The sequence below is a fragment of the Ictalurus punctatus genome, chromosome 6 (genome assembly GCF_001660625.3).
Source record: "Ictalurus punctatus breed USDA103 chromosome 6, Coco_2.0, whole genome shotgun sequence".
Lineage (NCBI taxonomy): Eukaryota > Metazoa > Chordata > Actinopteri > Siluriformes > Ictaluridae > Ictalurus > Ictalurus punctatus.
This window is the reverse complement of record NC_030421.2, coordinates 7514750-7537496: the sequence shown is the minus strand read 5'-3', so window position 1 is coordinate 7537496 and position 22747 is coordinate 7514750. Positions and strand designations below refer to the sequence as shown.

At 41.6% G+C, this 22747-nt stretch overlaps 1 protein-coding gene across 4 annotated transcripts in view; it reads left to right on the top strand.

The window, feature by feature from the left end:
* Positions 1 to 19265, top strand: part of sestd1 (SEC14 and spectrin domains 1) — a 45316-nt gene extending 26051 nt beyond the window's left edge. For all 4 annotated transcript variants that reach the window (XM_017470256.3, XM_047156211.2, XM_053680802.1 and 1 more), the window contains 11 exons: positions 984 to 1039; positions 1854 to 2107; positions 5868 to 5990; positions 11287 to 11481; positions 13319 to 13433; positions 13574 to 13733; positions 14962 to 15043; positions 15451 to 15573; positions 16108 to 16299; positions 17988 to 18106; positions 18916 to 19265. In XM_017470256.3, the coding sequence (XP_017325745.1) occupies positions 984 to 1039; positions 1854 to 2107; positions 5868 to 5990; positions 11287 to 11481; positions 13319 to 13433; positions 13574 to 13733; positions 14962 to 15043; positions 15451 to 15573; positions 16108 to 16299; positions 17988 to 18106; positions 18916 to 19072 (1576 nt within the window). In that variant the 3' untranslated portion in view covers positions 19073 to 19265. The remainder of the gene's footprint in view (positions 1 to 983; positions 1040 to 1853; positions 2108 to 5867; positions 5991 to 11286; positions 11482 to 13318; positions 13434 to 13573; positions 13734 to 14961; positions 15044 to 15450; positions 15574 to 16107; positions 16300 to 17987; positions 18107 to 18915) is intronic.
* Positions 19266 to 22747: the final 3482 nt, after the last annotated feature.

Below are 22747 nucleotides of genomic sequence, written 5' to 3'. Positions count from 1 at the left end.
TTGTATTAATATTAATACGCCTCTTTTGAACGCCAGGTTAAAACGATTGAACAGTCTATTTAATACGACACCGGTTAGAGTGGATAATGAATATTTTGCCACAGAGGAAAGTGCTATCCATCCTTTTTCAGATGCATGAGCTCACTTGTGATGCTGTGATTGAAAGGGGAGCGCGAGTATGTCCCTTCCAATCAGAGAACACGTGTAGTTTTATCAGGGACATGTTTTGTGCAAATCTCCTCGGTGTTGTAATCTCCTGCATCTGGATCGCATCAGCAGTACCGTGACAACAGGAGGAATGAGGTCCTAGCGGGTTATGTTATTTTCTGCAAACCTGGATGTTTGAATCACGTGGTCATGTGATCACGTTCCATTCGGTAACATGGTGTCCAAAGAGCCACCAGAGTAGAGAATGCTGGGTTTTATTTCGCTTTGGGGTGAACCAAAGTTTCAGTCTGAAAATACAGTCAGACAATACGTGCAGAAAGTAGCAGCAGTCTGCGTAGAAAATCACAATCCGGCTGATCTGGACAGACGAAAAGTCACATAGGAGCGCTTGTAAAACGGGAAATTTACCCCAGGACCCCATGTAAATGTAACCCTGTCCGAATAGGGTTTAAGAAATCCAAAGTTTAGGTAGTGGGTCTTACTGTGGAGTCTTACTGTGTGTTATTGTCTGGAAAAAATATAACTTTCATCAAAAAAAAAAAAAACCCTAAAGTTACATAGTAGTTCGTCTTTGTGGTTAGATGCATCAGAGTAGAATTATTGCCCCAGCCACAGGAGTCTCTATTTTGTGTTTATTTTTATGCACGTGAAGCCCTCATTATGTAAAAGCAGTGCTGTTTATCTGCTGGTCTTGTGAACCACACCAGAAATGTCAGGGCTCTGGTCAGACAAGGAGACATTCTGTTGCACTAAATGTTTAAAATAATAATAATAATAATATAACTATGCTTTTTTTCCCCCTCTCCCCACCACAGGCCTTCAGAGTGTAACGCCCTGCCATCATTCGACCCAGAAACTGTCCTGCAAACCGGTACGCCTAACTTTCTATTCACGAATGCACTGTGGAATGATTATAAAGAACTATCACTTCTGGGGGGGGTGGGCTGGAAGTCAGCCAGATAGCCATATGATGATATAATTTGGGGAAATATTAGATTTATAACGATCGTCCTGAATAGTAGGATTTTTTTTTCTTTCTTTTTTCCTTCTCCCCATGCATTTGGAAACTCGGTCAAGTCCTAATCCTGTCAGAGTCTGAACGGTAAGAACATTTCTGGTAAGCAGTTACCATGCCAGGATGTGACAAAAGCAGACTTTTCAGGGTGGAATTTTTAACCAGCGTGCGTTTTCCCGAGCCGCAGCACACACCCGAGGCTGTTTTCTCCCGTAAGTGCAGTGTAGAGGAGCGAATGGACGAGTGTTCATGCAGCTCTTTTCCTGTGCCCGAGCTCGTTGCTGAAAGAAACACTGTACTGTCACCGTTACAGTGCGACGGTTAAACAATGCCATTGTCGACTCCGATGACTCACACTGAGTGAGCAAAGGCCGAGTGCACAATTCAAGCCCTTCATTTTCAAGGATGTTTTTAGTCGGTCTGAAGGAACTGCTGATGGATTGTGACGTTTTCTGCGCGAACAAAGGAAAGCAGGTCTTACTCGTCTGGCTGAAGTGCTTCCTTTCCGGAACGTTTACTCATCCACGATCCATGACCTTTTCTCTTCTCTTTCTCGTTCCCCATCCCTTTCATTATTTCCTTTTATTTAATTTCCTGTTTTTCCAAATTTTTTCCTTTCTTTGTTTGCATCTTTGTTTATAAATTTTCACCATCTCCCCCTCGCTCTCAGGTCACGAGTTGCTGTCGGAGCTGCAGCAGAGGAGGTTTAACGGCTCCGAGGGTGGCGGCGGTGGTGGTGGCGGCGGCGGTGGAGGCGGAGGAGGAGGAACGGCCTGGTCCCCGATGGACGACGAGCTCCTGGCTCAGCCGCAGGTCATGAAGCTGCTCGACTCTCTGCGCGAGCAGTACACCAAGTACCAGGAAGTGTGTCGCCAGCGCAGCCGCCGCTCGCAGCTCGACCAGATCCACACCAAGGTCATGCAGGTAACGTTTAAATCGTATTCAATTCCAGACAAAGGGATGGAACGAACGTTTCTAGCTTCAGTTATGTCATCACTTGAGCAAACTTGTTTTGCAGATGTTTTTACAATAAACATAACTATAAATGGATTTTAAAAAAAAAAGTACACTCTGTGGTTCTTTCTAAATAAATGAAAAATTGTTAGAGCCCGTAAATTGCTGAGGTGTAAATCAACTTCCGATTCACTTTGGGCCACATCACACCACCCTGTCACTGATTATTTTCCTGCAATTGACCCCCCTCCCCTTCACATCAAAATCCTTAATTTATACACTACATATATGGATAGAACTTAGGCCGGGATTAGAGAAATGTTCCTTTTTAAGAGATCTGTCAAAGCTCTCTTGTCCTAATTAACGGAAACATCTGCTGCCATGCTGAGCAAGGCGTGTGTGTGTTTGTGTGTGTGTGTGTGTGTGTGTGTGTGGGGCAAGCTTTAAGAAATTAGCCCACTCCTTATCCTCTGTGAAGAATTGCCTCTCGAGCAGAAACAGCGCCACTCCTGAACCACTTGAACACAGATCCGTTAGTGTCTCCTCACTCAGCAGATTCACCGCAGCAGGCCGCTTCCTCTAGACATCGTAATTCACTTAACAGCAGGAGGGAATTAAATTTGTCTTACTCGACTGTAATTCTCTTATGAAATCACAGACGCGAGTTACCGCGCATACCCGAGAGTCTCACGAGAAACGGCTTTTAATTACCTCGCCCGTGCCGGCACTGAAAACCTGTTTATTTAAAGTCGATCCTGTTTTCTTGATTCTCTGGCTCAGACTACAGATCACATCCGGATTCTTCCGAGACCAGAAGCGCATTCGCATCTCGTTTAAATAGCGGTCGAGTTTGCCTGGTTAAAATCCCAAATCAGGTCAGTCAGAGCCAATCGTGTACATCTTTCACTACTTCTCGATTGAATTGCTTCCCGGTGGAGGTCTGTTCAGCAGTGACGCACCGCTTCTCTGAAAGCATCTCAGCAGCGTTACTTATGTATTCACGGCTGATACGCTTTTCGTTCCGAGAGGGCCACGATGGCTGTAATTATCCGCTCTCAGGAGAATGCACTCAAGTCTTGTGACTTCTTTTAACGTGTAATTTGAGTAGCACACGGTCTGCAGTGTGTGTGTGTGTGTGTGTGTGTGTGTGTGTGTGTGAGAAACTGGCTCGTTATTTATATGTAAATGAATATTCACATATAAAAATGAATAATATGTCAACTCATGTATGTTTATTTTCACCAAAAGCTTTTCAGCACGTGTTCTCATAAATTATATGCAAAAAACATCAAAGAAAACAATCAGTTATGGCTTCACCACGTCCAAGTTCATGTTTGGTGTGTATGTCTGTCTCTCTCTGTCTGATGACGGTTACTGATAATAACACACAGGTGAGAACGATCACTCGTTTACTCCTCTTGTTAAGCAAACAATTCTCCTTGTTTATCGAGTCGGATATGAATGCATTTATTCACAAGTCATATACTGGATAGTTTTCACAAGAAGTGGGGGGGGGAAAAGTTATTTCAGAAAAAAACACGTATCAGTTAAGCATTTTCTTCTTTTTTCTGACTTAAGTCTGATTATAACGCTATCGGACTGTCTAGCAAAGCTGTGTGTGAAGATCATTTTTTTTTTAAAAAATAGGCCAAACCGAAATAAATAAAAAAAAAATTCCCATTAGATTTACAAAAGTTTTGGATATTCTCTTGGTACTCGTGCACGTGTTTAATAAATGGCAATTAACAATTAAGTATGAATTCTAAAGAGCGTTCTCGGGTTTCATTTAGTGATGCCGACTAAACTCCATAAAAATCTCCAAGATCACAAAGAGATGAAGTAACGCCTGGAAAGAAGCACTTTTAACACGAATCCGTCTGTTTGCTCCCCGGGGGAAGCCTGAGCAGCACGACAAAGCTTTTTGGAAGTTGACGAGCATATCGGCGCCATAATTGGCGAAACCTCAATCTCGGAAACACCAGATGTTATCGGGAATAGTGACACGCCGCTACGAAGAGGCACAAAAAACGATTGTCAAACTCCATATGTCACGCAGAAGGTGTAAAGCTTTAACGCCCATCTGCTTTTATAAGCGAGCTGTTTAAACTTGACACTAGAAAGCTGATAATTCGAGGTTCGTAGTAAACTGAGACCGACTCAGGAGCTCTCGTAGGAAACAGAGGGGGTGTTTTTTGTTGTCCCCCCCCCCCCCCCCCCCCAAGTTTATATCGCGTTTCTTCGTAATTCGTATCCACCTCGATAACCCAGGCTTATTGTTTTTAAAGACGTTTCACCAGGTGTTTATGTGAATGATGAAAGAGCGTTCACTACACAATGACGCAATCCTGCCTTGAGCTTTTATAGCGCTCGTTCAAGATTGATGCGTTTAGAACCAGAGGGATGTAAGTGAGATTGGGCAAAAGATGTCATAGTGACGGGACAAACAAACAGATGTCTGAGGGGCGGAGTTATTCAAAGCCGCTTGAAAATTCATCTTTTATGTGGTCTGAAGCAGTACATCTTTTCGGGGGGCCCTTTCATCCATTATGTTATGGATCAAAATGACTTCCACAGTTTAAATACACACAAAAAACCAGCCAAAAGGAGCTTGTCCGAGACAAGCCATAAGAAGAAATATTTGCATACAAGTTCATGACCCTAAATGAGCAAAAGTCAAAGAATTTCAAAGGAAAAAAAGACGAACCCGTGTTTCAGACATCTCAAATGTGGAAATATTTTGGCAGTATTTTGGTGGCTAGGTGGTTAAGGCTCTGGGTTACTGATCAGAAGGTCGGGGGTTCGAGCCCCAGCACTGCCAAGCTGCCACTGTTGGGCCCTTGAGCAAGGCCCTTAACCCTCTCTGCTCCAGGGGTGCTGTATCATAGCTGACCCTGCACTCTGACCCCAACTTCCTGACATGCTGGAGTATGTGAAGAAAAGAATTTCACTGTGCTCTAATGTTACCATGACCAATAAAGACTGCTCATCATCATTATTATTTTTGCCTAATTGCACAGTCTGGAGAGTGTTATTCTGCTCGTTCCACAGTGATTTACCAGCGATTACCATGATTAATGTAATAACGAGCGATTCAGCACACATTTGAAAGCTATATAGTTTGATCTTATGACGTCGAGCGTCCGAGAGACAAGTTAACAAGAGACGAGAGAAACCGGAAAACAAAGCAGTGACCCTCGAGCCTACGACGATTCCTATTATTTTTATTGTATTATTAATATTACTCGACGATTATACGTGTACGTTGTTCTACTACATGAAATCTGTTTTAGTCTTACATTATGTGTAGGGTTCACTATACGAGCCCCTGTTTGTGGGCTGTTACTATAGAAACTTACATATTGGACATATTGGAATACGCATGTTAATATTTGTACAAAAATAAATCCAATCCTAGCACAGGTTTGAGAGATCTTAGGCTTATGGGAATCTTTAACAAGCCTCAACAGCATCTCTCGAACAGAGCTGGCATTTGAACACCATCTTCCCGTCACTAGTCCAGAAACTGACTGGCCGAGACGTCGCTGCTGCTGTCGTTGTTCGGTAGTTAGCTGGTGAAGTGTAGGGTTATTGTGTTGGCGCACATTATAGGAGTCACTGTGAGGTCCTCACTGTGAGGTATTATGACACTGTGCTTTTTTTTGTTGTCATTGTGTGTGTGTGTGTGTGTGTGTGTGTGTGTGTGTGTGTGTGTGTGTGTGTGTGTGTGTAGGTGGTGAACTGGCTGGAGGGTCCTGGCACCGAGCAGCTCCGCACTCAGTGGGGAATCGGAGACTCGATCCGGGCGTCACAGGCCCTACAGGTCAAACACGAGGAGATCGAGAGCCAGCACAGTGTAAGCACACACCTTACACTGATCTCTCTCACACACACACACACACACACACACACACACAAAAAGCCTGAGGTGTCTGCTCCAACACTAACAAGCCAAATTTCTCATTTGTAAGTCGCTTTGGATAAAAGAGTCTGCCAAATGAGTAAATGTAAATATCTGCTTATAAAACGTTTTCAGTTCTAAAATCTGATTGGCTGACCTCATCACAGTTTAATTCTGTATTAATGCTCTAGGTTTGAAACCAATAAAAACATTACCCATGATTGTCACTGTAATACACACCCTCTCCTGGCTTTCTGCTTTCAGCATACTACAATTACTCATTAAAAAAATAATCATAATAAAAGTTATTGCCACTTTGTTTAACTTCTATTTATTATTACGTTATTTATTTAAACCTGAGATCGTTTCTAGTTTGAGAAATTTGCTTACGAATCCAAAACATATCTTAATATATCCTCTTTATTTACTGTTTGTTTTTTTGGTTTTTCTCTTCAAAACGTGATGTGGCTGTACTTTAATAGAAACGCCAGCTCACGCGTACAATTATCCATTCAGCCAATCACATGGCAGCAGTGCGATGCATAAAATCATGCAGCTATACAGGTCAAGAGCTTCAGGTAATGTTCACATCAAACCTCAGATCGAGGGGGAGGGGCATGATCTCAGTGACTATGACCATGGTGTGGTTGTTTGTGCCAGATGGTCAGGTCTGGGTGTTTGACAGTTCACACACACAAACACATGCACACACAGCAGCCTCTAGAGCTTACGTAGAATGGTGTGAAATACATAAAGTGAGCGTCAGTTCTGTGGGTGGAAACACCTTGTTTACGAGAGAGCCAAGTTGAGTCGACTTTGTTTATAGAGCACAATGTTTTAAAACACCACAAGGGCTGTACAATAGAATGAATAACTTTAACAGATAATTATACAGGGATGAGCCCTAGCAAAATTACCTAACACAAGAAGACGAGATGAAAGCTAATAAACACACAAAACAAGAGAATGGGCTAGTAAAATAAGATAAAAAGAGATTAAAACACAAAACTAAAATAATAAGCAAGATAAGCAAAATAAGCAAGTTTGTTCTAAAACTGTATAAATAGAATAAAATAAAATACGAGAACTGAAACATAACCTCGCTGACACTATACAAGTGATTGGTTAAAAATGCTCAAAGTAGCTGACCAGAGAACCTTGGCATTCTGGAGGAGGACTGAGGGCAAACAAGGTCCAAGATCTAGCTCAGGGCCAGCCCGTGTAGAGCTTTAAAAACAAATGATGTACTGGATTATAAATTTGACAGGTAGCCGTTGGAGGGAAGCCAGGACTGAGGAAATGCTCTCCCTTTTCCTTGTACAGTCAAGAGCCTGGCGGCAGCTCCAAATGAGCAAGATAGGACTGACGTCCCTCCCTTCGTATGGGAGTTAAATAGTCGAGACATGAAGAAATACAAGTGTGCATTAGGGATGTCACAATACCAAAAATCTAGTAGTCAGTACCGATACCACCAAAAGTACATGATACTTAGTACCACAGTGTGGTTTAAAAAAAAATAAATAAAATTTTCAACTCCTGTAGGACATCCTTCTCTGGCTAATACTGGAAAAAGAGAGGGAGAGAGGGATATATTAGTTATCAAACACTGTCTGACATTGATTAATAAAAATTGCAATCCGGTAACTTCATTAATAAAGGTACCTATGCTATTGCAGAAAAACAAGTACAGTCACGTTTTAAGAGTCTTGGCACCGAAGTATCGGTTTTCGTGACATCCCTAGTGTACATCAGCACCTCCAGATCTTTAAAAGATCCCTTTGAGCTTCGCTGTCATTCTGAGCTGGAAGAAACTACTCTTTTCCACCAAGTTAATTTGCTTGTCAAAGTTTGCTTGTCAAAGACCCAAGAGCATATGCGGGCTGCTTCAGGACGGCCGATGTAACGCAACTTAGAAAATGTCAAACCTTGAGGTGGACTAGCTATAGGAGAAGACCCCATCAGGTTCCAATCCTGTCAGCTAAGACCAGGAACCTGGGACTGTAGTGGGCACAGGTTCACTGAAACTCGACTACTGGAAAACCATCACCTGGTCTTTTTTCCAGTCTTTTGGTAAGCCTGCGTCCATTGCTGCCTCCTGTTCCTGGTAAATCCTGTAGTTCCCGAACTACGCTTGTAACGCGTTCACTCCTAACATGCAGCGTTAACATTTGATGCATTTCATCGTTCGTGCTGTTTCAGTCAATACGAGTGGACTTGGTGGAATCGTACTGGTTTTCGACAACCAGTCAAAACATTTCTTGATTGCACCTGGACCTGAGCATATGAACACGACTACTCTAGGAGTAAATGGATTTGAAAAGACTGTTTAGGGCCCCAGAGTGTCCTGCATTCGACAGACTCACTAAGCTTTCATCACCTCATGAATAAAACGACTCGATGGATTTGTTTAGTTTGGACAGATTACGACGATGAAAGGTGCTCGGTATGTCGAACATGTTTTACGAAGATGTAAAATGCAGGTTAATTTTCACCATGCACCCATGCACAAGTAGCTACTGATGAATGAATTGCATCCAGTGAAAATGAATGCGTTTTGCATCTTCATAAAACGTCTGCGACATTAAAACAGTCCTGGCAGATAAGCACAGATAATGACTGCTGATGAATTACAGCATGGTGAGGCTGTAATGGTCATCAGTCAGACAGGCTTTTGTTGATCATTAGTTTGAGTGTGTTTAGAAATCCTGCATTTCCATGAGTGCTCTTGTAACGGGTTTATTATGGGATGGATATTTAAACACAGATTTTATTGTGACACTTTGAAACCTAAACGACGGTTGCTAACCCAGTTGAAACCCAGGTTTCCTCAGTCCAAAGACATGCATTGTAGGATGATTTGGCATATCCAAGATGTCCCTAATGTGCGAGTGTGCCCTGCGATAGGTTGGCACCCCGTCCAGGGTGTCCTCACCCCTGAGATAGTTCCCTCGGTTAGGCTCCAGGCTCCCCCGTGACCCTGAGTAGGATAAACGGTATAGAAAATAGATCGACAGATTGATAGTTCAATTCAATTCAATTTTATTTATATAGCGTTTTTAACAATAGACATCGTCACAAAGCAGCTTTACAGAAATCTGGATGTACATTTTTCAAATTTATTTTAATTTATCGCTGATGAGCAAGCCAGAAGCAAGGTTTTTCCACAGTGACAAGGAAAATCTCCCGGAGATGTCTTAAAGAAACCATTAGAGAGACCAGACTCAAAAGAGAACTCGTCCTCATCTAGGAGATACCGGATAGCGAGAATATTAATAATTTCCCTTCTGTACAAAGGATCTTCAGTATAAGCATCAGAGTCATTTCTGATTTCATTTGGAGTTTTAATTTAAGTCTGCCGTATCAAAGTGAAGTATCCAAGCATCCAACCTCTATAGCCATCTCTACAGTGTCCATGCGGTATCATCCACAGTAATCCTACGGTGCTTTACGACATCTGTGAGAAGCTGTTTTCAGCAATAGTGTAGTCTTGTTCTAGTCATGGACGCAGACATCCATCTGTTTTTGTTCTATGGCTTTGGAGGGAGCACTGAACTGTACTTGTTTGCGCTTTGAGTTTTAGAACCGTTATCTTCAACTAACCTCTAACAAAAATACTGCCTACCTTTTAAGGAAAAGCTTATTCGGAGTAAGTCCAAATAAGTATCTCTCTCTATCTTTTTTCTTCTAGTGAATAATATCTGAAACTTCATTTTCTGAGTGACTTATTTCCAAATGAGTCATGGTTTGTCAGGATTGTGGTTCAGTGTTTGTTTTTGAAGAACAGGAAATGAGTAAGCCTTCCTAGTTCATTTTCACAGCTGTTGGGCGTCACTGCTTTCACCACCAACACTTATAAAAAATTATTTAAACTCCAAACATGACTTCTGCATCATAGATACTGAACAGCACACCGTGATACCGCTGAATCCAGCCAAAAACTCACTGTACAAGACGTTATTTTCCATTTCGACTTTCATCTCCCTCTAAAGGTCATGAAAGACGTTTATCAGAGTATGGTTTGTGGTCACACACCACTTCACTGCTTCCAGCAGTCCTCCTGTGGTTCACGCCAGGTTGTTTACATCCTGGTTTGTGGGTTGTGGAGAGCCTGATGGATGATTTATGGGTCTTTGCATCTTGAATTGTTTGTCTGCGGTTAACCCGAAAGGTATTATGGGAATCATTTGGTCTGTACTGCTTGAGTGGTGGTTACAATGCTGATACTGTTTCACAGTGCTGAGCTGCTTTGTGGTTTTACAACTCGAGGCTTTTACAGCATAATAACTCTATTTGTCTGAGCGAACTGTTAGGCTGTGTATCGGTGCTGTTCTGGCCATGACTCATTGCATGGGGATGTGCCTGGCTTTAAGGTTTTGTGCTAAATTTACAAGCGTGATGATAAATCCTCGTGTCATTCTAAATAATTACAAGGACACAAAGCGTCATTGAGGGGAAAACATCACTGTTTAAGTAATGCAGCTGATACTTTATCTTATGGAGGGGTTTTGTGTTTTCGTTTGTGAAACTTTTTGTGGTCGAAAGTTAATTGCGTGTAAATGCTATACCTAACGTGATATTATGAATCGTAAATGTATAATTTGTTGATGAATCAGGAACTCTGATTGCAGGCAAAGGCTTTGTAATACAATTCTGAATCCAGATTTATGTCGTGTAAATATGGAATCTTTCACATGCGTTTACAAATCACAACCGAAACACACCATTATAAGCTGTAGGTTTTAAGGGTTTTAGCCAGGGGTCTACAGGGGGTCCATGGGACAGTTGCAGTTATTGCTGTTAAAGGTGGCACAACCCGATTTTATTTATTTGTTTATTTTATTTTTGTTTCAATAAAAAATTAAAATGGTATAGTGTGTTTACTCAGGTTGCCTTTGTTTTATGTTGTATTTCTTTTGAAGATCTAAAACTATTTAGTATGCGATGTACACAAAAACAGAAGAGATCTGGATAGGAGCATATACTTTTTCATAGCACTGTACTGTCAGAGCTGCTTTTGGGGGGAAAAAAAATTTTTTATTCAGCTTAATTATTCAAGACCAATCAGGAACTTGGCAATGATGTGATCGAAGTATTGTGTTTTACGTTTATTTACAAATGATGCATAACGTGAGGGTTTTTTTTGGGTTTGTTTCTAGTTTATTTATATATTTTTTTTTTTTTTTCTTTCAGTAGCTGAAAAGTTCTTAAGATTTGTTCTGTTAGTAAATGCTGTGATTGTGTGTGAGAGCAGGAGTGGTTTGCTGTGTACGTGGAGCTGAACCAGCAGATGGCGGCGCTGTTGAGCGCAGGCGACGAGGAGGACCTGTTGGAGCTGAAGAATCTGCAGCAGCAGCTGAGTGACGTGTGTTACAGGCAGGCCAGCCAGCTGGAGTTCAGACAGAACGTCCTACACTCAGCCCATGAGTTCCACAGCACAGCACAGGATGTACGTATTTCTCATAACACCTAGCAAGCATCAGTGCCTCATTTCCAGTTTGGAACTATAAACTCTCCTCTTATTTCTGCTAGCCAGTTAAGACTTCCAGACCTCATTCCTTCCTCTTCTACTTTCAGATAATCCCTTTAGCGTGAGAGTCATGTTAAAGAACTTTCATGTAGAAAAATATACTCTAGGGCAGTGTGACATAGAAATTACTATGGAGAAGTAGAGGAGTGTACTAATAGTAGAAGTAATTCAGGGAAAAAAAATCTACTTTGCACGTTTTTTCCTATTTTCTGACTCAACTTTTCCTACTCAGTTGCTTCAAAGCTAGTGTAGATAAGTCATTAAAATCCTATTTGTCTTACCCAAAATCTTTTAGATAAATATCCTCAGGCGATACGTCAGCTACCAACCTGCAACGGTGAGACGCGTGAAGACAGCCAACTGCATGTTTTCAAACTGCTGCTTATGCCAGTTCACAGGGCAGAGTAACACAATCTGAGGAAAGCACTATCCAGCGTCTTCCGCATACATGAACTCTCAGATGCCCACGGTTGGCTAGTGTCACTGTGATTGATAGGGGAGCGAGAGTAAACCTCTCCCATTCAGAGAGCATGGCCATGTGTCGGGATGTGCTGTGAGCTCCCTGTCGTGCACATTTCTAATAGCTGGACGGTGTCCTCATCTCTTCAGTGCTAAGTAATACAAATTACAAGTTTCAGCTGGTTAACAGATTTACTTCAGCGGTGGAGGATGATGTAGAACGAGTTCACAAGGATGACTATGGCACTAATGAAGCCCTTGATTAGTCACATCAGGTGTGCTTGAGACATCACCTGTTTTGTATATTTGTGCTGTTGTGAGGGATTCTATTCAGGGGGTTGAATAATTTTGAAACTAGAGAAATCCTTATAAGTCGCATGTTCAGTTGAATTTGAGGAAACCACTTGCATTCGTTGTGTTGAACTATTTCAGTTGCTTTTGTTTGATTTGTTCATCTCAAACAGCTGAAAGTCTGTATTTTTACACAATAAACCTGATTTGGAATGGGGGTTGAATCATTTTGATTGCAAGTGTATGATTGGAAATGTTAAATTCACTGTGATCAAAAGCATCATCCATATCAGTCTCTCTAGCATCATTTCCTGAGCTAAATGCCATCCATGATGGCATTTGATTAAACAGGAGCCTCATCCGGTGTCTCTTCACTCGACTTATCTCGGTCTGCTTTTACACCAGTGCTGAAATAATCACTGATTAATTCACTCTGTTCTTCTGTTGGCTAAATTTCCATATTTTCTTGATTGGCATGCAGACATTACAACTTTGTCCTCTGCAGGGTGTAAGCAGTGGTGTGTATGCATCACTGATAATTTGACAGGTGGCTTTCAGACCGTTTTAAAAAATGCCCGTATTTATGTCCATTTGGCACACAACCAACAGCTATTAAACAGCACCCCTGGAGAAGAGTGGGTTATGGATTAAAGGCTCAATGGTACCTAATAGCAGCCCAGTGCAGGAAATAAATAAAGACTCAGCCTGCTATTTACAGAATTGGAAAACAATATATGCAAAAAGAGTGTTGGAGGAGTTTTAATTGTGTTTATTATATCAGAATTAAGAAAGGCTCAAATCATGTGAACACAGGACTAGTGAAACATTTCCCGTGTGTTCCTACGATGGGGAAAAATACACTCTGGAGTGTTGCTGCGTTGTCAGTCGTGATCAGCTCTCGTCACTCGTCTGTAACGTGGGCTGTTGTGGGAGACCATGTCGTGATTTGACGAAGTAGATGAGATTATTAACGCAGGCTTCTGTCTCGTTTTCTTCATTGTTCCAGCTCTCTCAGCAACTGGACGGTCTGCTGGGCATGCTCTGCGCAGACGTCGCCCCCGCCGACGGAGCCGCCATTCAGCAAACGCTCAAACATCTGGAGGAGAAACTGAAGAGTGTCGGTGAGGACTTCATCATCCTCTTCCTCCTCCTTCTCCACCTCCTCTCTAACTGTGCACTTTCATTTGCCTGCAAATAAAGATAAATAACACTTTGGTTATATTGAATATCTTTGACTGCTGTAACTGTGTGTGTGTGTTAGAGGGAGCTCTGCAAGGCCTGAGGGAGAAGGGTCAGGTTCTGCTGGACCAGATTTCTAACCAGACATCCTGGTTCTATGGGAAAGACATGCAGATCGAGAACAAGGAGAACGTTGACCACATCCACAGCGTCATGGAGGACATGCAGCTGCGCAAGCAGAGGTTCAGATCTCGCTGAATTATAAATAAACATTTGCAATTCCTGTGATCGATTGATTGGCAAACAGGGCGGATTTAGCTACGAGCTGTATAAACCGTGACGTTTATTCCACGCCTTTATAGTTCATGCAAGAGCTTTTTGTGTTAAAAGAGTACTTTTGTCATTTTTAAAAGGCCTCTGTTACATAGGAAGTTCCTTCTCATTGTCATGAAAACAAGTCTTTTCTTTTTGTCCTGTTTAAGCCAGCTTATTGTTTGTAAGTTATACGTTTGCCTTGTAAGTGGCCTTATAAGGACAAGGAGCAAAACTGAGCAGCGCTGTTCTGGCTGGAGGGCCTGAAAAAATGTGAACAGGAGCCTGAAATGAAGAAAGCCAACCAGATCAGGAGGATCAGCATACGTGGAGCACCAAGTCTGTACACATCCCTGCGTATGAGCTGTTACTATAGAAACGATAACGCGTAGAACAAGCGCATTAACATGAACCTGTCGTACATATTACAGCCGGAAATACGAAAATAATCTGACCAATCAGATTTGCGCATTCAACCACGCTGTGATATAATGATTGTTATCCTATATTCACATTAACAAGTGAGATCAGACCACACACAGCACAGGATTGGTCCAAGGAATCGCTTGAAGTTCAGTTGTCATACCTAACGTGAATAGAATTGAGAGAATTTTTGAAAATCTTTTGAGAAAGTCACTTGTTGCTTGCCAATGTTGCTGGAATTGTCGCATACATAGTCCCCTCCAAAAGTATTGGAACTGCAAGACCAATTAATAGGGCGATTCTCCTCTTCAGGAGGTGAAATGCTGCTGTATTGGCTTAAGGTTTGGGGATTAACTTTTAAGATGCACTTTTAAGTCATATGTGATCGCGAACCCAAATGTCTTCAGTGTATAGCTAGTTTGAACGTCGTGAAAGGTTTCAGTCGTAGCAATAGCAAATCGCACCTTTTAAACCCTCACACCTTCCATTTCAGCAGTTCCAGCTTTTAGGATTTAATTGCTTAAGTCTCTTTAAATTTTAACTAAGTGTCTAATTGCCCCATTACATGTTTCTAGCAGTCATTAGTCTTCAGCCTACAGGATGGTTCAAGCCACTGAAGTGTTTGAGGTGCTCAGTTTTATGTCAGCATGGAGGAGAGCTTTTGGGGGGGGGGGGCAGATGCAGCTTTTTACAGCGTCCTTGACAGTTATTGATGTGCTGAACCGTGCGTTAAAGGTGTGAGGACATGGTGGACGTGAGGCGGCTGAAGATGCTGCAGATGGTCCAGCTTTTCAAATGTGAAGAGGATGCTTCACAGGTGAGCAAGCCTCAGTACGTTTCGAAGCCTGAGGCAGGCTTCTTGTCGCGGGTCTTCTTGCCAATAGTCTCGAATCTATTTTTTAAACTTGGCAAGAGAAATTGGTGTAAATATATTCGGCCTGATGGTTTAAAAAAAACTGCCTACTAGACAGGTACAGGGGAGGGGGGAAACAGTATGTTATGCCACTGCTGTGAAAACATCATGCTAAAAGGTTTGTCAAATCGAGCTTTTTGGATGATTATTATTATTATTATCATTAGCACGTGTGACAGACTTGCAGCCGTAAGCGAGAATGTTCTTCGATTCCATGTTTGTTCCGTTCCTGAGTAAAGAACATTTATTGATTTTATTGCGATGTTATGGCTGCAGTGTTGTGTGTAATATCGAGTTCCCGGCTCTCTCAGGCTGTAGAGTGGCTCACTGAGCTGCTGGATGCCCTGCTGAAGACCCACATCAGGCTGGGAGACGACACACAGGAAACTAAAGTCCTTCTGGAGAAACACAGGAAGTTTGTGGATGTTGCACAGGTAACCAGCCAAATCCCATTAAAAAAATACCCTATTAAATTGTATTAATCATTTGCAATGGGAGTTTTTTTCTTTTTTAATTTTGTAAATGACTAGATTTTTTATTTATATATTTCAACTTTGGGAAATAATTTGCTTATATTTTCCCCATTGCATTCAGATATTAAATAAGTAATTAAGTAATCCATTCTAAAAGGAATAGTCGTATTTAACCGAGGGTTTAAACATCTGCAATGCAAAATTTAGGTGCCCAGATAAACGCTAAATGAATATATTTGGTTTAATAACATGTGACGATCAGCAAGATTAGTTCCTGAATCTGCACGTAGGGTTAGAATGAATTCATCCTAGGAAGGAGTTTGTGTGTAATCCTGCCAGGGTTGCTTGTCGGGACACAGTCATTGCGGTTCGTTAACCTTCAGCCCAAATGGAGGGTTTATCAATTTATTTATTTTATTTTTTAATGCCAAAGTAAATAAAATACTTTCTCTGATATTTAGTTTTAAGCAGCGGGTGTTTAACTCTCGTCCACAGAGTACATACGACTACGGCAGGCAGCTGCTGCAGGCCACTGTGGTGCTTTGCCAGTCTCTGCGCTGTGCCACGCGCTCCTCAGGCGACACGCTACCCCGACTGAACCGCGTGTGGAAGCAGTTCACCATCACCGCCGACGAGCGCCAGCACCGCCTGGAGACAGCCAGAGACTTCCATGCTGCTGCTGAGAGGGTGGGTTTAGCCACAGTTGAAAGCCGGGCTCGCGCTGTGTGATGGGAGAAGTCTTGTCGTCTAACTATTTTCACAACACAATGAAAATCGTACAATACCTCAAGACCCTGGGAATTTAATTGCCGGTGATGGTGGTGATGAAAAACAGTCTGAAAGCAGGCAGAGTTCAGTTTACGCAGTTTGATGCGCTGAAACCTCTAAAGAAAAGGAGATTCTAAAGAATATGAAGACAGGATCTGGATTCAGGATCTGTAACACTGGTACTAAGTAGGCTTGATTTTCAGATTCGATTCTCAGAATATTTTGAACACAGTTTAAATGAAGAAAAACGATGACTGAGTGGGAAGACTCCTCATTTATTTCTGAATGAATGAACGTGCATTTTTCTCTGTTTAAAACTAAATCAATTAAAAGTTGTTTCGGACAGAGATGTAATATTGTAAACAAAAATGTCCCACAGCTTCATCAAGTCTTTAAAAATAAATTAATTGATTATGAATTTATTTATAAATTCTCCCCAAAATAAATGACTGGGCGAAAACGATCAATCGAAACATAACGAGCTCTGTAGCAGCACAAAAATGAGGCATCGTTTTTAACTGGAAATAGAGCTCCAAAGTCGGCTAAAACTCCCATCTCTCGTGCACGGCTGTTATCTCATGCACTGTAGATCACAGCAGTGTGGGGCTGGTGTCAATTGAAAGCTAACGAAGAGCTCTTTTTACCGATTATAACCTGACTGTGTAACTATGTAACGTGTAACACACGTGGGTCGGTCGTTGGCGTCCCGAGCGATCAATCATTTCACAAATGCAGGCTGTCCATGAAAGAACCCGTGTCACGTGGCCGTAATTCTTGTCTCCTCGGTCCAGCCATCTTGCTTTCTTTACCCACTGTGTCGTTGGTTTGCTGTAGAAGGGCGTGATAAATTTACTGTGAAAATTTCTCTGTAAAACTGTACTTTTTTTTTTCTTTTTCCTCAGCCGTTATTCATTAGTGTTAAACGGGGGGGGATTATTCATTAATATACAATTCGTACTTTCATCGCCTTAGTTAGCAAACGTTTCCAAGTGCATTTTCTACATAAATTCTCTGTCGAATGGAAAGCTGCGTAGTCCCAAACGTCCCAAAAGCTATTAAACCTCAGTCCAGGTTTTAGGTTTTATTACGATGTATTTATTGGGTGTGTTCTGGGTTTCAATATGAAACGCGTTACTAGTGCAGAAAGCGTGCGTTATGTTTTGTAAGAACTTCATCCTCTGTACCTGCTGCATTATATTCTCTGTCTTGTTTTTTTTTTTTTAAACCTGAAGGAAGAATGGATCTTGTCAAAAGGAGTGTTATATTTTTTATTATATGTTGTGTCCTTAGTTTCTTGGCTACGCTGCACCTTTATGTGCACTTCACTTTCTAAATGCAGGTTGCTGACATTTTGAAAGATGTGTTGGTGCGGTGGAGGAAGATGGTTTTAGTGATCTCACCCTCTGGACAGTTGTGTGTGTGTGTGTGTGTGTCTGTGTCTGTGTCTGTGTGTGAGTGAGTGAGTGAAAGTGAGAGAGAATAATAACTGATGCTCTGAGTACTCTGGCTTCAGGAGTAAAGCTGAAAGTCCCTGGCACGGCTGTCTGGAGCTCTGTAACGTTTCACACAATAAACGTTCTGTCTTTTCGCTCTCCCTCTCGCAACAGGTTCTGAGAGACAGCCCGGACCAGGCCGGATTGCTGGATCTGGAATCGTTTGATGAAGTGGAGACAGTGGGGAAGGCTCTGCTGGACCGCCTCACTGTGCCAGTCATCTTTCCTGATGGGTAAGAGTTCAGAGGTCAAATACTGGTCATAGGGCGGTTGTGGCTCAGGTGGTAGAGCGGATAGTCCACTATTCGCAGGGTTGGCAGTCCGATTCCCAGCCCACGTCGCCTCCACGTGCCGAAGTGTCCTTGGGCACTGAAGCCACTGAACCCCAAGTTGCTCCTGATGGCAGGCTAGCGTGTGTGTGTGTGTGTGTGTGTGAATTAGACATAGCGTAAAGCCCTTTGTAGAACCGTCCAGGTTAAAAGCCGCTGTATAAGTGCAGACCATTTACATGCGGTTGCACAAGTGCACTCAGACTTCTGCTGTGATCTTTACTGCAGTTTTTAACTCATCGATGATTTGCGATGTCACAGTATTGCGATTAAAAAAAAACAACTAATTCGCATTTGTATAATCAATGATATGGTGAATTTTCCTGTTAAAAGTGGTTCGTTTAAGTTTTCTTAGAAAGGAGAGTCTTCAAGACGGTGGAATTTGTGCTTTATGGTTTCTTAATAATGTAGCAAGTTGCTTTTTTGTCTTCTTTGCTTAAGACAAAAAAGTGATAACGAACTAACCGGTCCACGTTGTTAAATGTAGCTATAAATGGATAAGAAATATTGGCAGTGCTACAGCATAGAAAGACATCCTAGACGATTCTGTACTTCCAGCTTTGCGGCAACAGTTTGGAGAAGATCCACATTACGAGTGTGATGATCAGGGGTCCACATACTTTTGGCCATACGGTGCATGTTTTTATACGAAGCTTAAGGCAGAAAGGAATTTTCATGTATGCGAGCGTGATGTATAACGTTTTATTTCACAGGAGTGAGCAGTTTTTCGGCAGCCCCAGCGACATGGCGTCCTCAGCCGAGAACATCCGTGACAAGATGAAGCTCGTGGAGGACAAGAGGCTGCAGAAAGAATCGGCGAGACCCCTCGAGGAGGAAACCGCTCCGGAGGAATTCCCCGACGAGAGTTAATGTCGAGTCTAATCTAATCACCGCGCAGGCCACTATGTCCTAATATATGCCTTTCCAAGCCATGTTAACCTCCCAGGATCTGTTTAAGGTAGTACATATGTAGATTCCTGTTGCATTGCTTACATCCATATATAGCAGAACGAACACACACACACACACACACACGCACACACACACACAAAAAAAAAAACAAGCTTTATCTGACATGTCTCTTCTGTAGGGACGACCTGAGCTTTTATTGGTGCTACTAAAGTCTATAGAATGTACAGAAACCACCATCTCTCTGCTCCGTGCGCGTACATGGTGCTGTAGATGTTTAAGTAAGCAATGTATTTTTTACATCTCCATATCTAAAATATCATCATTTTATTTTACTTTCTATGCCATCATGATGATGATCATTGATTCAGGCATTTTCTGCCTAAGGTACAGTTTTATTATCTTATAACTGTGTGTGTGTGTGTGTGTGTGTGTGTGTGTGTGTGAGAAAGAGTGTGTGTGTGGGGGGGGCGGGGGGGGGGGGGGGGGGGGAAATGGGTGTGTTTGTACGATGTACAGTTATGCGAGAAAACATGCCTTTAATCATGGACATGGTGGCGATTGTACAGCATTTTGCTTTCTCCGTCAGAAGAAACACACACAAAAAAACAGGGCTTTGTCAAGAAATTAATAAAAATTTAAAAATGGTGGGTGGGTAAAATGTTTCCATGAATAAAATGTGAAACCAAAATAATGTTTCATCTCATATTTGTCTAACGTGTATGCTGCTTGCGTGTCGAGGCTTATCTTAAAGTCCATATTTATTTTATTGTTTTATTTTAAAAAAATTTTTTTTTTTTTTTTTAAACTTGCTATTTAAAACTGTATAATGCTTTTGACAGGGTTTTTTTTTTTTTATTTTTTTTTTTTTTTAAGACAAAAGTTTTTTTTTATGACTAGGAATTTTATGAAAATCTGGGTCATATGGAAATAAATGAAGAAAAAAAAAAGTACTGAGATTTGGGAGTGTTTTGTTTATGAAGTTGGGAGTCCAAGTCTCCCAAATTTACACCCCCCCACCCCCCCATTAGTTTCACTGTGGTTAATTTTAGCATACCATACTTTTACACGAAAAGTGTTTTGAAACCTAGTACTAATCGTACCGATTCATAATGTGTCCATAAGATGCATGTAAGCTTTCACGTCTCAGTTGACTAATCAGATATTTAAACAAACGTTATATATACTTTTAACATAAACTTCTTAACAACATCTTAAATTGGCCAGCCGATCTCTTTAGATTAGCACCCCGTCATCCCATAATACTGATTAAACTATGATTATCTGATCCATCTCAGCAATACGTTTCGAGATAAAGACTCTTCGTTGGTAATTTGTGCTGCATTTCTTTAGATGTTTTTCTTATTTATAGCAAACTATCTAATTTTGCATCTTATCCCATTTTCTCCCAGTTTACTCGTTAGGTTTTGGAGCATGGCTGTGGGGATTTGCCCATTCAGCCACGAGCATTAGTGAGCCAAAGTAGCTCTTCTGTGCGATCGGATCAGATGGGTTAACCTTCACTCCCCATGCGATCCCTATCAGTGAGCCTTGGGCACGCGCATGATCCTGTCGCCGGTTCACCGGTTGTCCTTCCTTGGACCACTTTTGGTAGGTACTAACCACTGCGTACTGGGAACACTCCACAAGACCTGCCGTTCTGGAGATACCCAGTTGTCTAGCAGTCACAGTTTCGCTCAGATCCTTACGCTTGCCCATTTTTCCTGCTTCGAACACATTAACGTCAAGAACGGACTGTTCACTCGCCGCCTAATATTTCCCACCCCTTTATTGTACCCCATCATTGTAACAAGATAATCAATGTTATTCACTTCACCTGTCTGTGGGTTTAATGTTATGGTGTATTAACTGCTCTAAAGCCAATACTTTTATAAACCTGTTTAAAAGCAGAGAAGGGGGACTTTACACCGTTCAGTGTTGATTTGACGTCCTCCGTAACTGGGTAAGGAACCGGTAGTTGAGAAGTCTTGCCCAAGGTGATGAGTTGAAATTTCAAGTTGTGGTGTGTTTTCGGTGGTTTTTACAGGTTGTAGTCTTGGAACTTGGAAGTTGTAAGTCCCTCTCAAATGTAGTATAAGGAAGGGGTTCCTTATACTTTTTGCTCAATGAAAAACGAATGAAAACAGTTTACTTTGGTTGTTGGTCTTTCACCTTTATTGATGAGCTGAAGTCACCGTCCTGGAGGGGAGTGAGATTTAAACCAAACATCTTCACGTGGCCTTGCTAGAAAAGTTTCATTAAGCTTAAGTTGTTTAAACTTCATCTACATTTGGCCTTAAAGAAGCGTGGGTGAACAATTATGCTGTATTTAAAATTCTTTTTTTTTTTTTTTTTTTAACTCACATTTCAGGAAAAGCTTAGTCATGGTGAGTGGAACACGAGTGATTGCTGTATCAGGGCCTGGAATTTGTGTTAGAAGCTTTGTGTGTGAGACTATTAATAACCTGCTGTGATTTTGCCTGGGACTCGTCAGCCTTTTAAAAAAACAACCTTTTTTATCTGGAAGCCATGACAGATGGCCAGGCTATCTGGAGTCGTGGTTCTGAAGACCTTAAGCTCTGACACTTTCTCAGCTGTCTCCTGAACCCCTCAGCTGCTGTCGCTGTTGGTCTTCATCAACAAGTCGCTGCTTCCCTGCTGGCTTTAACACCACTTCTTATACCAGCACATATTTTAGACATAGAAGGAAGTGCCACAAACATTTTAATTTATCAGTCGGATGTTAGCTTTTTTATTTTTATTTCTCCCTGACAGTCATCAACGTTTCCTCCCCAGAGACCTCCGTCAGTTCATATTTTTGCAGTCTCTTAGCTCCTAAAACTCTTTAAACATGTTTTTTTCAATGCTTTTGACTGCTTAATTCAGATATGTCAGGAGTTATCTGGACCATCAGGTGGGAAACACGGTAGATATTTTTAAAAGGAGTGAAACTTGTGTTCCTTCAAAAAAAAAAAAGATGGATCATTTTTCAGTCATATATATTTATTGTCGTAATACATGGGAGCTAGAGGCAACTCAATACACTACCTTTTGTATTTAGGACTCCACAATAATCAATCTTTTAAACCAACTCCATTTGCCTGTGCTTTCCTAATATGGCCAAATCTTCCTGTCCTTGTTTGGTCACTTTCTGTCCATAGGTTCAGTGTTTTCAGCCAGGCCTTTTTCACTTTCCTTGTGTACGTTATATTAATATCTGTATTATCGCCAATGAGCATGCTTTCAGTACACGCCTGCTTCCTGCATCTCGTTTCTTAAACAAATATATTAGTCCTGAATAGCACTTAATTCACAGTCAAACAAGATCATTGTGGGTAAATTTGTATTCATGAGCTCAAAAGCACAAGCCTATAACAGAAAAACGGGACTGTAGATAAGTCGTTCGTGTTCGACACTTGAAAATAAGCCTCGTGAATGAATGAAATCACAACCTATTCGATATATAGTGCACTGTTATAGTGTACTAAAGTTTTAGTACTTTTGATTGCTTAGTTCAGGTATGTCAGGAGATAGGAGTAAAATCTGTATGATAAAAGTAAGGTTATAAAGCAGGAAACTGGAGAATGTAGATGTTAAGAAACCACGTTTCAGACTGCAATAATGAAGCATGCAAGA